Source organism: Sceloporus occidentalis, unplaced genomic scaffold (assembly GCF_023333645.1).
Source record: "Sceloporus occidentalis isolate IW3139 unplaced genomic scaffold, rSceOcc1.0.p SCAF_16, whole genome shotgun sequence".
Lineage (NCBI taxonomy): Eukaryota > Metazoa > Chordata > Lepidosauria > Squamata > Phrynosomatidae > Sceloporus > Sceloporus occidentalis.
Genome location: NW_028316996.1, coordinates 5,943,673 through 5,957,104, shown reverse-complemented (window position 1 = coordinate 5,957,104; position 13,432 = coordinate 5,943,673). Strand labels below are relative to the sequence as shown.

Here is a 13,432-nt window from a genome sequence, read left to right as displayed (position 1 = left end):
AACACCTGGGATGTCTGCCCCTATAAAGTAAACCCTCACTGATCATGTTCTTCTATGTGATGCTTCCACTAAAGGGCCATTTATCTAGACTATACATTAGCAGTATGACCAGTTAGGGGAAACTCGACAGCCACATGTGTATCCATTCCAGAGATGTCATCACACACACACACACACACACACACACACTCACACTCTGGGACACATGATACTTAATAAATGTAGTATTATATGTAGACTAGCGAGCTGCCATGGATATCGAACCACAGAGATCATTAAAATAAAAGGTATAGTAAGAGGAGAAGAAAAAATAAATAAAAATATATAACTGTTAATATACATTCCTACAGTGGATAATAACTCAATTAAGCCCTTTGGAGACAGGGCCTGTAATCTATGGATCCAATAACACTCTCTTAATTTGATATTAATGTCCCATTTTATGCGGGAAAGTTTCAATCGTTTGGTCGCAATAAATTTAAGGCAAGAGCATCCTCCCTCATGGCATTCCTGGACCTTGCGGGAGATGGAAGTACTTGTGGTGGTGTAACCAGATCCTATTAAAAGCTAAGTTTTATCTGATAGGACTCTTTTTAGTTAGTTACTATATTTCAGGTACACAAGCAGACTCCTCATTTTTACTGTCACTTGCTGCTATACAGTATCTTCTCCTTTTTTTTTAGTGATTTATTATATAAAGACTATTGCTTTTACATCTTACACTGTGAGAGAGATGTATCATCAACCCAATGATCACAGGTCACTCAGAGCTAAATGTTCTTGCTTATTTGAGTACACCACGCTAAAAGATCAACAGAGGAGGCATCTGTCCCATAGCTTGATAAATTGGATCTGCCATACTTTCTGAGAAAAATATATTATGTGTTCCCTATATCCTTGCAAGAACTAACCTGTAACAAGAAAGCAGGAAAATAGTTTACTGGCTTGGACAAATCCCAAGAATCACATAGCCATGACTTTACCCATGGTGCCTATTTTTTGTTATATTGAATTGTTCTGCCCTATATGTCAAAATACAAAAAGACAGAACACTGAAGTCTTGTAAAATTAGTAAAACCTTATTTAGCATTTGTGGAAAAGTTTTTTTACATGTGGATTTACAAGGCCTTGTACCTGGTTGTACTTTTCAAGGGTGTGTTTGCTAACAGGCATTGTATATTCCATAATGAAAATGATTTCACATCTTCGATATGTTATATATAATCTGTGTTGGAAGGAGAAGTCCATTAAAATATTGTTCTCATTGAGCATAAAATACAGATCTGTATACAGTGAGGTAGGTTAGCAGTTTATTTCATTTTGTTCCGATATACTTCATTTATCTGCAGATATGGAGGCTGCCATTGTTGTCAGTCATGTGATATTTGTGATGCCTTTCCTGCTCAAACATCACACTAAGCTGATACTTTATGACATTGCTAATGAAGTCTGTTCTTCCATAGACTTTCATTATTCAGTGTTAGGCTGACTAAGACATTATATTGTTTACCGGAAGGCAATATGATACAGACTAAGGAGGTTTGTGTAGTAGTATTGGGCTAAGATATTGGAGCTAGAATACATCCATAAGTCAAATGCACTATGCTCCGTCACGTGTGTTTTATAAAGGTTCTGGTCACAGGAATAAAACAAACTATATGGTAGATTTATGCAGACGCCATTTTCAAAAATATGCTATTGTGCTAGCCTCCTTGCTCTGTTTTTCAGGCTGTGTATCATAATGTGAAAACAGCGGCTCTCCGTCAGCATCTGGAGAACATCCATCTTGACCCGAGTAAAGCGGAAGCGTTTGCGATTTCCTGGGAGAATGCAGGGCAGGAAACTGTGGAAAAGTTTAAACAAAGGATTCTGGATCCCAAAAAGGTATTTATTTAATCACATTAAGCGCTGCTGTTAAAGGGGCGCTACAGTGCCCATGTAGACCTACCAAAGAAGAATGTGTATTCAATTGCCTTTGTACTTTGTACTTTAAAATGCGTTTTTAGATGTAAGATGTTCGGTTTTGGTTTCGTGAAGTAGCTGTCAGTAAAGCACTCCCATTAAAATCAATAAAGAACACTCTCGGTCAAATGGAGTTAACGTTCCACGGGGTTTCCACATCTAATTTACTTTTAAGCTTTGTAGATGACCTATATACTTGTTGGCCACACTATGCGTAGCAAGTAGCTCCATACACCTCTCGAAGCAACATTGAGCTGTAGCCCAACAACACCTGGGTTCCACAAATTCATCATCCAGTCTTTTAAATTACGCAGTCCATGTATTAGGGCTATCTTACCCTGTCCTTGTTAGCAGGCTGAATATTTAAAGGGAAATATATGGCCTTTTTCATAATGGAAGGGAATAACTCTGTATTGTACTTATTGAAAGTATTAAGAATTATTTTCTGTGCTATAGTTTCTCTAGGCACTTAATTTCCTGTATCATCGTAGCAGCTTTGGAAACGGGATGGAATAAGTATGCTGCAGATGGCAGATTTCATCTAGGTATCTGGAGAATGACACTAAAGATTTGTGTGAATTCATTTACAGAACACATATAATGTGGCCGGCTCCCTCCCAACCATTCGGGAATGTAATCTAAATTACCACAACTGACAAAGATCTAGCTCCTATTATGCAACTGTCTCATACATCAAAATTAGCAGTGTATAGAAGATGTCACTATAATTGCCACATTAAATGGGCAAAGCCAATAACCATTTACAGCAGCACATCCACGTACGGCTTCTTTTTGTTTAGCTATAAACTTACAGGATCAAAATCATTAACTGTCATGAGGCGCATGAAAGGAACCCACAGCCTGATTTGAGTTATGACTTATCAGGAAATTGCCTTGTGTACACTTTTATAAAAAGCAATATTACAGTTCCCATCAGAAAGTATAACACTGACATATAGAAATGGCTTTGCAATTTGAAGGACCTGCGGTTTAATAAAGAGAAATATTCTGCAAATCCCATTTTAAACTTAGATATTTTTTTTTGATTGCCTGCTTGGGTAACTGAGTGTAAAATGTACTTTCACCTTCACATTAAGGCAGCTATGTCTTCCTTGGTGTGTTCCCCCCCCCCCAAGCACACTGTGAATTTACCGTGCAGAGGGGGTCTTCTAGGGAGGTGTAGCAGAGATATGTGTTCCTACAGGATGCACTGTGCAGAGAGCCGCAATATGACATCATATCCTGACACTCTTATACTATGAGATATGGATCTAAGCTCTTTTGCTGGTGCCACCCTCAGTGGCGTCGGCAGGGGGGGCCAGAGGGGGCCATGGCCCCCCCTACATCATGCTGTGCCCCCCAGTGTGCCCCCCCCAATTGAAACGGCGTCTTTTTTTTTTTTTTTATAGATCCGGAGGAGAGAGAGAGAGGCGCCGAGCGGTCGCTGAGGAAAAAGTTCTCAGCGACCGTTCAGCGCCTCTCACTCTTCTCCGCGACCGCGAGGCCTCTGCCTTGGTCGCAGTGCCGGCATTTCAAGCCGAGCGCCGGTATATGATGTCATATCCGGCGCTCAGCAATGAAGCCGCGCACACTGCGGCAGAACCAGGAAGACAGAGACCTCGCGATCCCGCTGCTGGACTTCTACAAGCCCAAGGTAAGTGAACTTCAAAGGGGGGGTTAGTATACAAAGAGGTAGATAGGGATAGATTGGGAGGGAGAGAGGGGGTAGATAGGGATAGATTGGGAGGGAGAGAGGGGGTAGATAGGATAGATTGGGAGGGAGAGAGGGGGTAGATAGGATAGATTGGGAGGGAGAGAGGGGGTAGATAGGATAGATTGGGAGGGAGATGGAGATATTAACATATATTGGCAGCAGGGGCTAATTTTATATATATTGGCTGCAGGGACTAAAAATATATATTGGCAGTAGGGGCTAATATTAATATGTATCGGCAGCAGGGTATAATTTTTATGTATATCGGCAGCAGGGTATAATATAAGTATATATCCGCAGCAGGGGCTAATATCAATATATATCCTCAGCAGGGGTTAATATTAATATATCAGAAGCAGGGTGTAATATTTCTATATATCGGCAGCAGGGTCTAATATTAAAGAATGAGAAATAACTGCCTAACGTGTGTGTGTGTGTGTGTGTGTGTGTGTGTATATATATATATGTATATGTACCATTTTATAATTGGCCCCCCTACTTTGGTCCCTGGCCCCCCATGTGCCCCCCCTAAATATGAAAGCTGGAGACGCCACTGGCCACCCTTGGCATAACTGGTCTAAGCTTAAATGTACTACTGTCATGGAAACAGTAGTTTTTCAAGAGCTGGAGAGCCTCATAATGGTTAGATCCATCTTGGGGATAAAAGCAGATGTCTAAGATGCACTGTGCAGAGAGCTATGCTACCTCCTAGCGTTCACTTGCATAGCTTTCCATGTGGTTTTAGCATTCACATGGTGTAATCTAACGATAAGCGTTCACATCTTTCTTGACTTAATGCTCTCTTGACTAGGATATTCCTAGGTGAGCTTCAGAATATTAAATTGACATTGTTCCCTTATCGTTAAATGGAAAGGCAGACATTTGCAATTAGCTATCAAAATATAATGGATAGAAGCTGATTGAGTATAATGTCACACTATTATAGTTATATTTGTGCAAGATTTGGGGGTTTTGGGAATACACAGTTCTTGATGGCCTTTTGAGGAGTAAGGAGACTGTTATAATACTGACGCTCTCTGTGACAGATGTCGTCCTGCATCCTTGTTGGACTTCCTGGGTTTGGGTTTCCGGGTTCGGCTACCTAGCTACTTTTACAGGTTCTGTAGGAAAGTGATCCGGTTGCATTGAGAGGAGACATGGATAGGACCATGTGGAAGTATTTTCAATATTCATCGTTTTTCATGGATTCTGGGATTTGTAGAAGCATTACATGCTATGGGTATTCTTTGTTCACCATTTAATTTTTTGGGAATCGTCAGTTGTGTATTCTTTCCTAGGGTGGCAGGTCTAAATTCAGGGCATGACAGTCCATCTGCCACAAAGCCAGCAGCAGAACACCATACTGGCTGCTCGGTTGGGCAATTACAAGAAAGATCTTTCAAACCAGGCCTTTTACTCTGATGAGGGTTGTGCCTAGCTGACACTGCCTCCATAACATGTACTGGGTGTTGAGCATCCTTAAGAATAATTGTGCCAGTGGGTGGGGAGGGCGCTCTGCACAGAGTCAAGCCTAGGGAAACTTTCAAGGTGGATACATCACTGACGATGGTGGGCAATTGGTATAGCCTTCATAAATGACAGGGGCAACCAGTTTGTTTAAGTTTGGCCCTTAGCATAATTTTTTTTATGGTTGTTTTATATATATATATTTTTTTACACTGTTGGCAAAGCTTCTTCTTTACAAATGGGGAGAGATTTTTCCTCCCAAAGAGGGGAGCATATTATGAGACAAACGCACTGACATAAACCCAAACACACTTACCACCCGCAGCCAAGATGGCACAAACCTAAACATACTGGTTATCCAAACTCACATCCCTCCCCATTGCTACCGACACGCTATTTACATCCTCATGGTCACTTAGCACGCAATCCATAGGATGTAATAGTGCATTCCAACTGGGCTTAATTGATAATTTAAGTAATTTTGGCTATGTATGTATACTTTGTATCTACCAACAATTCATAATGTATAAAGTCCTGACAGCCAGGCTGATGCCTTGGCCTGTGTCCAAATTATTGAGATGACTGACCGTTCTGCATGAACAGTGCCCAAAGATGATTGCTCTCATATTAAAAAAAGTGGCTGTTGCTATTGTTACTAAAGGTGGAGAGGGTAGCAATAATGGACAATTATTAATTTTCTTGTGTGAGCAGTTTTGGCTTAATAAAAAGTGCTTTGGTTTGTACGGTTTCAAGTCATTTGGCTTTTGCAGTATATACACTACCATTCAAAAGTTTGGGGTCACTTAGCTGTTTCCATGGCAAACAAGGACATTTCTAGCTGTAACACAATTGGAAAAGGATTTTGTAATGCCATTTAAACTTAAACTTGGATTTTTGAACACAAAGTGCCGTTGGAACACAGGAGTGATGGGAGTGATAAAGGGTTTCTGGACACCTATGGAGATATGCCGTTAAAAAGCATCCATTTCTAGCTTCAAAATATTAAGTCACTTTAGCACCGTCAGTTCAAGTTACTTTAGCTGTATAAAAATCACTGCAACTAAAATGTTGAGAGGCAGTGGGAGACCATATCTGGAAAATGTTAAATGGTTTTTAGGATTAAATAGTAGAATAGAACATTGTTTGCACGATTAAAATTATCAGGAAGACCTTTGAGGCAAAAAGAAAGGGAATGTGAAAGAAACATTTAAATACATAAAGGGCTTTTAACAAAGGAGGAGAAATGTTATGCATCTCCATGGACATAACCTGGCATTTAGATCAGGGGAGAGGGTGTCACTGTAGGATAGAAGATAAGATAAAGGGGAGAAGATAAAAGACAGAAGGTAGAAGAGAGAAAATGAACTGCAAGAAGATGTGGAGGTGGTTGGCAGAGAAGGTACGAAAACAGACAGCGTTCATGAGAGTACAGTGAATGTGGGCATTGGCACCGAATTTAGTTCCTGAACTAAAAATGCCCCCGATTTTCATCCAAAGCAAATGAGCAGTGAAAGTAATTTGCACAAATTTAAACATACAGGAGAGAGTTGTATAACTAACTAAGATGAGACTGATTAAGTGGAGCTCCTGAGTATTTTTATCGGTTAATTTAGAATCTGGGCTAAGTTTTGGGGAAGCAATGGTATGTTGGCAAGTTTCCTACCAATATTTCCTGCATGTTGGTAGATTGTGTAATGAATGCAAGAGAAAATGTACTTCCATTAGATTTGACTTTTTAAAATACCTGGCACTCTGTAGACATCAGTTCTAAGTCCACTGAACACTGTAGAATGCCAATGAATTCCAGAACTTGTGTGATTTGTAGAACAAATTCTCAGTTGGGTTCCTAAAGACTTGGAGAGTCTTTAACAACTCGGTACATTTTCCAGTCTGGTCCAGCTCGGCTCAGGAGTCCCCTGCATACCCCACAATTTAGATAACTTTGTGACTTTACACTGTTTTATACTTAAAATTATAAGTCACTTATTGAAATCCATAATCTATTTAGTACACATTCACTTGAGTGGATGTCTGTGGGTAGATCTTTATAAAGAAATGTGAATGAACCTAAAGTCACATGCTATGTGCTGAAATTAAATGAAGTTTATAAATACAAATAATACTTCCCAAATAGGACCACAGCTGCCCAAAAAAGACACTCTTCCTCGGGGGGTAGAAATTCAAACCAACCAAAAAATTATGGGGCGCAGATACATATAAGAGAAAAAAACAAAAACAATATAGTGTAGAGTGTAAGATCAAGTGTTGCACTCACAAGTGGAATAGATGATTCAGACCCATCCAAGTAGAATGTAATAATATCTTTAATAATCTTCGTGTTGAATCTAAAAAATAAACTAAAATGGTGCAATATCTGGGTAAAGAATTAATTTCACCAGTAAAAAATGCACTCACATTTAGTCCGTGCACCCAAAGTGCATGAAGCGTGTATGTGGAAAATCCACCGATTGTGGAATATAGAATAGTCCAAATAGATCCTTCCAAACGCGTTTCGCCGACTTGGCTTCTTCAGTAGAAGTATAATCAATCCGGTAAGTAGTCTTGTTCCGTTTTTGTACTTTTTTTTTTTTTTTTTTTATATAGCTGTTTCCGTGTGTACGTCATCCCACGTCGTCCGTTTCTCGTCTGTTGATGTTGTCGCGTATCGTGTGCGTCATCGCGCACTGTCGCGTACTGTCGCGTATTGTCTTTCATGTGTTTCATGTGTCTCCAACTCTCTGTGTACATGTCGATAAAGTTGTATTGGAAACATAGGCGGTTCAGCTTTTGTTTAGGGAGATCATAACACGATCCTCCCAGGGGTGGGGGTAAAAAGACATGCGGTTAGGAGTAATCAAGCAGGTAAATGAAAATACATTCGGCGTCCATACCCAGAGACGAAAGATAGACGGAAAACAGACGGTGAAAAGACAAAGAAGAAGACGAATCCACCAAAAAGCATTATAAGTTCTAACTTGTGTATCAGTCTGTGTATGCTTGTATTAAATATATAATCGTTCATTTTTCAATTTTAATAGTTTTTATCTGGAGTTCATTGTTCAATATAAATATCTATGTATTTAATTGTGACAGTGATTTTAAATAAAAGATGAAGTATTTAAAATTAAATAATTGTTTAATTTATTATAGTGAAATATAGTGAGATGTGATATGGATATCACAGAAATCAATATATCTGCTATTCAGTGTGTGAATTAAAATGTCAGGACTCAGGTGATCAGGTCGGGTAGGAGCCCATGCGCAGGGGATACTTGGGGTTCAGTATGTAACCCACGGTGCATGATTATGCAAACAGACACCACAAGCAGAATTCCAGGTAATGTAGTGTATTTTATGTATAACAGGACCAGCAAATAAGGGTAATACAGTAAAAGCAAGAAACCGGACGTATGGCAAAATAAATACCGGTAATAAGTCTTTTGGCAGGGAGCCCGCTTGGAAGGGCACGGAAAGGCACACAGCCTACTTGGAAGGACACAATAGCAGGGAGTCCACTTGGAAGGACACAATAGCAGGGAGTCCACTTGGAAGGACACAATAGCAGGGAGTCCACTTGGAAGGACACAATAGCAGGGAGTCCACTTGGAAGGACACAATAGCAGGGAGTCCACTTGGAAGGACACAATAGCAGGGAACCAGGAACAGTACAGGTGCAGAGCCATAGCAGGAAGGTCCATAGACTTCAATACAAAGACCCTGACTGAAGGGCAGGGCAGGTTCATAAAGGCAGGGTACTCCAGGTAACAAGACCCAGCTGGATGTATTGACTAGGGCTCAACCCAGGGAACAAGGCACACCTGAGTTCTGAGTGCTCCAGAGGGCGGAGGGTGGCCACTAGTGGTCGCAGATGTAAACGCCACAGGTATAAAAAAGCCATGGTTCAGGCAGCGAAAAATTGGTTCCTGACATAAAATAAACTGTCTGAAGTTTATTTTATCTGTGTATTTATGAAATGAAATATAATTTTTCTGACTATATCAAAATAGAATTATCAAAATAAATGTGATTTGTTATGTGATGATGTGACATAGAAATATTATAAATGAAGTATAGTATAGATATTATAGGGATCAGGATATCTACTATCACTTAAATGAAATCAATATAAATGTTGAAGGATTAGAAAATGCGATTGTTCATTATATAAAATCAATAAAGGAAGTATCTCCATAAATATAATATAGTATAAAAATATAGGAATATATAGAGATTATATATTGTTATGAGTGCTATTGTGTGTTGTATATATTAAAATAAATTATTATAAGATATATATATATATAAAAATTATATATTTTAGATATTTTGAAAATCATGATATTTAAATGAATCCTTATGAGATTAATAGGTTACAGGATTTATAAAATTGTAAAGAAAGGATGGAAAAGATAATTTAAATTTTTTTTAAATTATAGGGATGTTATATAAAATGTATGTAAATATAAAATTGAATCTTAAGTCAATATCTAAGTTATTAAAATATAAGGATGTTATATACAATATATATAAAAATAAATATATATAAATGTAAATATAAATATAAGGTTAAAATTGTGTAACCATAAAAATTATAAGAAATAGGCTAGTCCATAAAAGCTAAAATATCAAGTTCCATATTCAGTCCCCCTTTTTTGTGTGTCTGGAACTTATATATCCACTCTGTTTCTCGTTTGGCCAGCGTTTCTTTAATATTTCCTCCGCGCCAATGTGGGGTAACGATATCTATCCCTATAATTTTAAAACTATCAAGGGAGAAAGCTTTACAGTTATTTGCGTGTCTAGGCACGCTATGTTTGGGATTGTTATTTCTGATACCTCCTATATGTTCAAGGGCCCTAGTTTTCAATTTTCTAGAGGTTCGCCCTATATACTGAGCTCCACAGTGACATTCCAGCATATATATAACATTAGTGGTGTTACAATTGATAAAATGTTTAATCTTATACTCTCTCCCCGTGTTTGTGCACCTGAAATCCATACTTTTTTTCTCTTGTAGGCTACATGTCCTGCATAGTTTACATTTATGGTACCCGGGAGTTTTTATAGAGAGAAAATGTAAGTTTTTCTTCTCTATCTCGGGTAATGCGCTAGGTGCCAATAATACCTTTAGATTATCTTTTTTTTATAGATAATGTTGGGATTTTCAGGTAAAAAATCTTTCAAAATGTTGTCTTGTCTTAAAATAGGCCAGCATTTCTTAATGGCTTTTTTGATTTCAAATGCTTTATCATTATATCTTGTACAGAAAGAAAACTCAAAATTCTTCTTAGGATGTTGTTGATTCTTTAAAAATTCATCTCTATTTTGTTCTTTAATAGATCTAAAACTTTCTTATCGTAGATCCTGTGGGTAATTTTTATCTTCGAATTTTTATATTAATTTCTGGCTTTGGACTATAAATTCCTTTTCTTCCGTGCAATTCCTACGAATATGACCGATCTGTCCTCTTGGAATGTTTCGTAAACAGTTCGGGTGGTGACAGCTTGTAAAATTGATGTAACTATTTCTGTCCGTTGGTTTGAAATATGTTTTCGTATGGATCTCTTCTCCTCTTGTATATAGGGTGAGATCTAGGAAATTAGTTTCTTTATGTATGCAGGAAGTGAATTGTAGGTTATAGTTATTGTAATTTACATATGTTATAAAGGAATTCAACTGTTCCAATTTATAAGGACCATTCCAAATTATAAGAATATCATCAATATATCTGCGCCAGAGGACCAGATTCGCATAGAAAGGGTTATGGGACCAAATGTGTTCTTGTTCCCAGTCCGCCACATATAGATTCGCACCCAGTTACGCCAATCTCTATGTGGCGGACTGGGAACACATTTGGTCCCATAAACAGAGGAGAAACGGACAGCGCGTGATGACGCACACGATACGTGACATCAACGGACGACGTGGGATGACGTACACACGGAAACAGCTATATAAAAAAAAAAGTACAAAAATGGAACAAGACTACTTACCGGATTGATTATACTTCTACTGAAGAAGCCAAGTCGGCGAAATGCGTTTGGAAGAATCTATTTAGACTATTCTATATTCCACAATCGGTGGATTTTCCACATACATGCTTCATGCACTTTGGGTGCACGGACTAAATGTGAGTGCATTTTTTTACTGGTGAAATTAATTCTTTACCCAGATATTGCACTATTTTTGTTTATTTTTTAGATTCAACACGAAGATTATTAAAGATATTATTACATTCTACTTGGATGGGTCTGAATCATCTATTCCACTTGTGAGTGCAACACTTCACCCACACACAAAATTCATCTTACACTCTACACCAGGGGTGGGCAATTAATTTTCCCATGGGGCCACATGAGAAATTGGAATGGTTTTAGAGGGCCAGACCTCTACAAACTACAAACTCCGAAGCCTTGTCCATTTTGTTAACTTATGTGCTGTTTAATAAAGTTATTCAAGCCTACGTCATTGGTAGAGGTGCTTGAATAAGTAAGGCCTGAATAACTATTAGCACAGCACAGAAGTGAACAAAATGAACAAGGCTTCGGAGTGCATACCGTATTTTTCGCTCTATAAGACGCACCTGCTGATAAGACGCACCTAGATTTTAGAGGAGAAAAAAAAGGAAAAAATATTTTGAGCTAAAAAATGGGCTAAAATATTTATTACAATAACTGAATAAGCTATGAACACAGTAAGACACACGCAGTAAGACACACACAGACACAGTAAGACACACACAGACACAGTGAGACACACACAGACACAGTGAGACACACACAGACACAGTAAGATACACACAGACACAGTGAGACACACACAGACACAGTGAGACACACACAGACACAGTGAGACACACACAGACACAGTGAGACACACACAGACACAGTGAGACACACACAGACACAGTGAGACACACACAGACACAGTGAGACACACACAGACACAGTGAGACACACACAGACACAGTGAGACACACACAGACACAGTGAGACACACACAGACACAGTAAGATACACACACACACAAACACAGTAAGACACACACACACAGTAAGACCTCCCTCCCTAACCCCCCTTCTCAGTATCTCCCCTCTAACTCCCTAACCCCCCCTTCTCAGGATCTCCCCCCCCGCCCCGGTCACTTACCTTAAACTCCTGTGTTGGAAGCGTGAGGCGTTTGTCTCGGGTGCCGGCGCTTCACTGCTGATCGCCGGCGTCTGACGTCATATGCCGGCGCCCAGCGTAAAGCGCCGGCACCCAGCGTAAAGCGCCGGCACCCGAGACAAACGCTTCCAACACAGGAGTTTAAGGTAAGTGACCGGGGCGGGGGGGGACACCGGACTCATTGGTGAGTCACCAGGACACTCTTTGCGGGCCGGTCCGAGCTATTCAGCGGGCCGGATGTGGCCCGCGGGCCGTGCTTTGCCCAGGTCTGCTCTACACTATATTGTTTTTGTTTTTTTCCCTTATATGTATCTGCGCCCCATAATTTTTTGGTTGGTATGGGTAGATCTTACCACATAGATTTTTTTTTTTATCTATGTGGTAGAGGCCAGTACTTTGAGGGTATTAGAAGCAGTGACATATCCTGGCCTAGACCAACTAGTCCAAGCCCCCCCCCCCCCCCCCCCGGTGTCCTGCCACACAATGGACTGGATACATATGGAGATATTTGATCTCCTCCACTGGCCTATTTATGATATGATGTCATATCCCAGTGTGCAGTGCCTTTTATTGTACCGGAGACACTGACCACGGAGGGGGAGGTGACTGGGGGCCCTAATACACCACTGATTTAGGGATGCACCGAAATGAAAATTCAGGACCGAAACCGAAAATTCAGGATGCGCTTGGCCGAAACCAAAAATGATGCCCCCAAACACACCTTTAAAAAAATAAAATAAAAGACACCGTGTATATGAAATATATTTTTATATTTTTTTTTGTTAACAGAACTCACACTCCTATCAGTACATGCTGGAATCTGGGCATGATAGGAGTGTGATTGCTGTTAGCAATCTGCTATATTAAATACATATATATCACAATCCTATCATGCGCAAGCAGCCGATACATGTTGAAACCTGGCTAGCTGGATGGGAACTGCACATCACTTACAGCCTCCCTGTACACATCCATGCTATCACACACATATTCATTAATTTACTCATTAATTTCTTCATTCACAGATACTTACGTATTCCCTCAATCAAACATACTCGTTCATAACCCACCCCATTACCTGAACTGCAGATCTCAGTGTCACTTGCAGACTTCCGTAGGGGGC

At 39.6% G+C, this 13,432-nt stretch overlaps 1 protein-coding gene across 1 annotated transcript in view; it reads left to right on the top strand.

The window, feature by feature from the left end:
- Positions 1-13,432, top strand: part of LOC149302964 (COMM domain-containing protein 10-like) — a 65,989-nt gene that overhangs the window by 16,342 nt on the left and 36,215 nt on the right. The window contains exon 4 of the mRNA XM_089481725.1: positions 1,729-1,884. Within this exon, the coding sequence (XP_089337851.1) occupies positions 1,729-1,884 (156 nt within the window). The remainder of the gene's footprint in view (positions 1-1,728; positions 1,885-13,432) is intronic.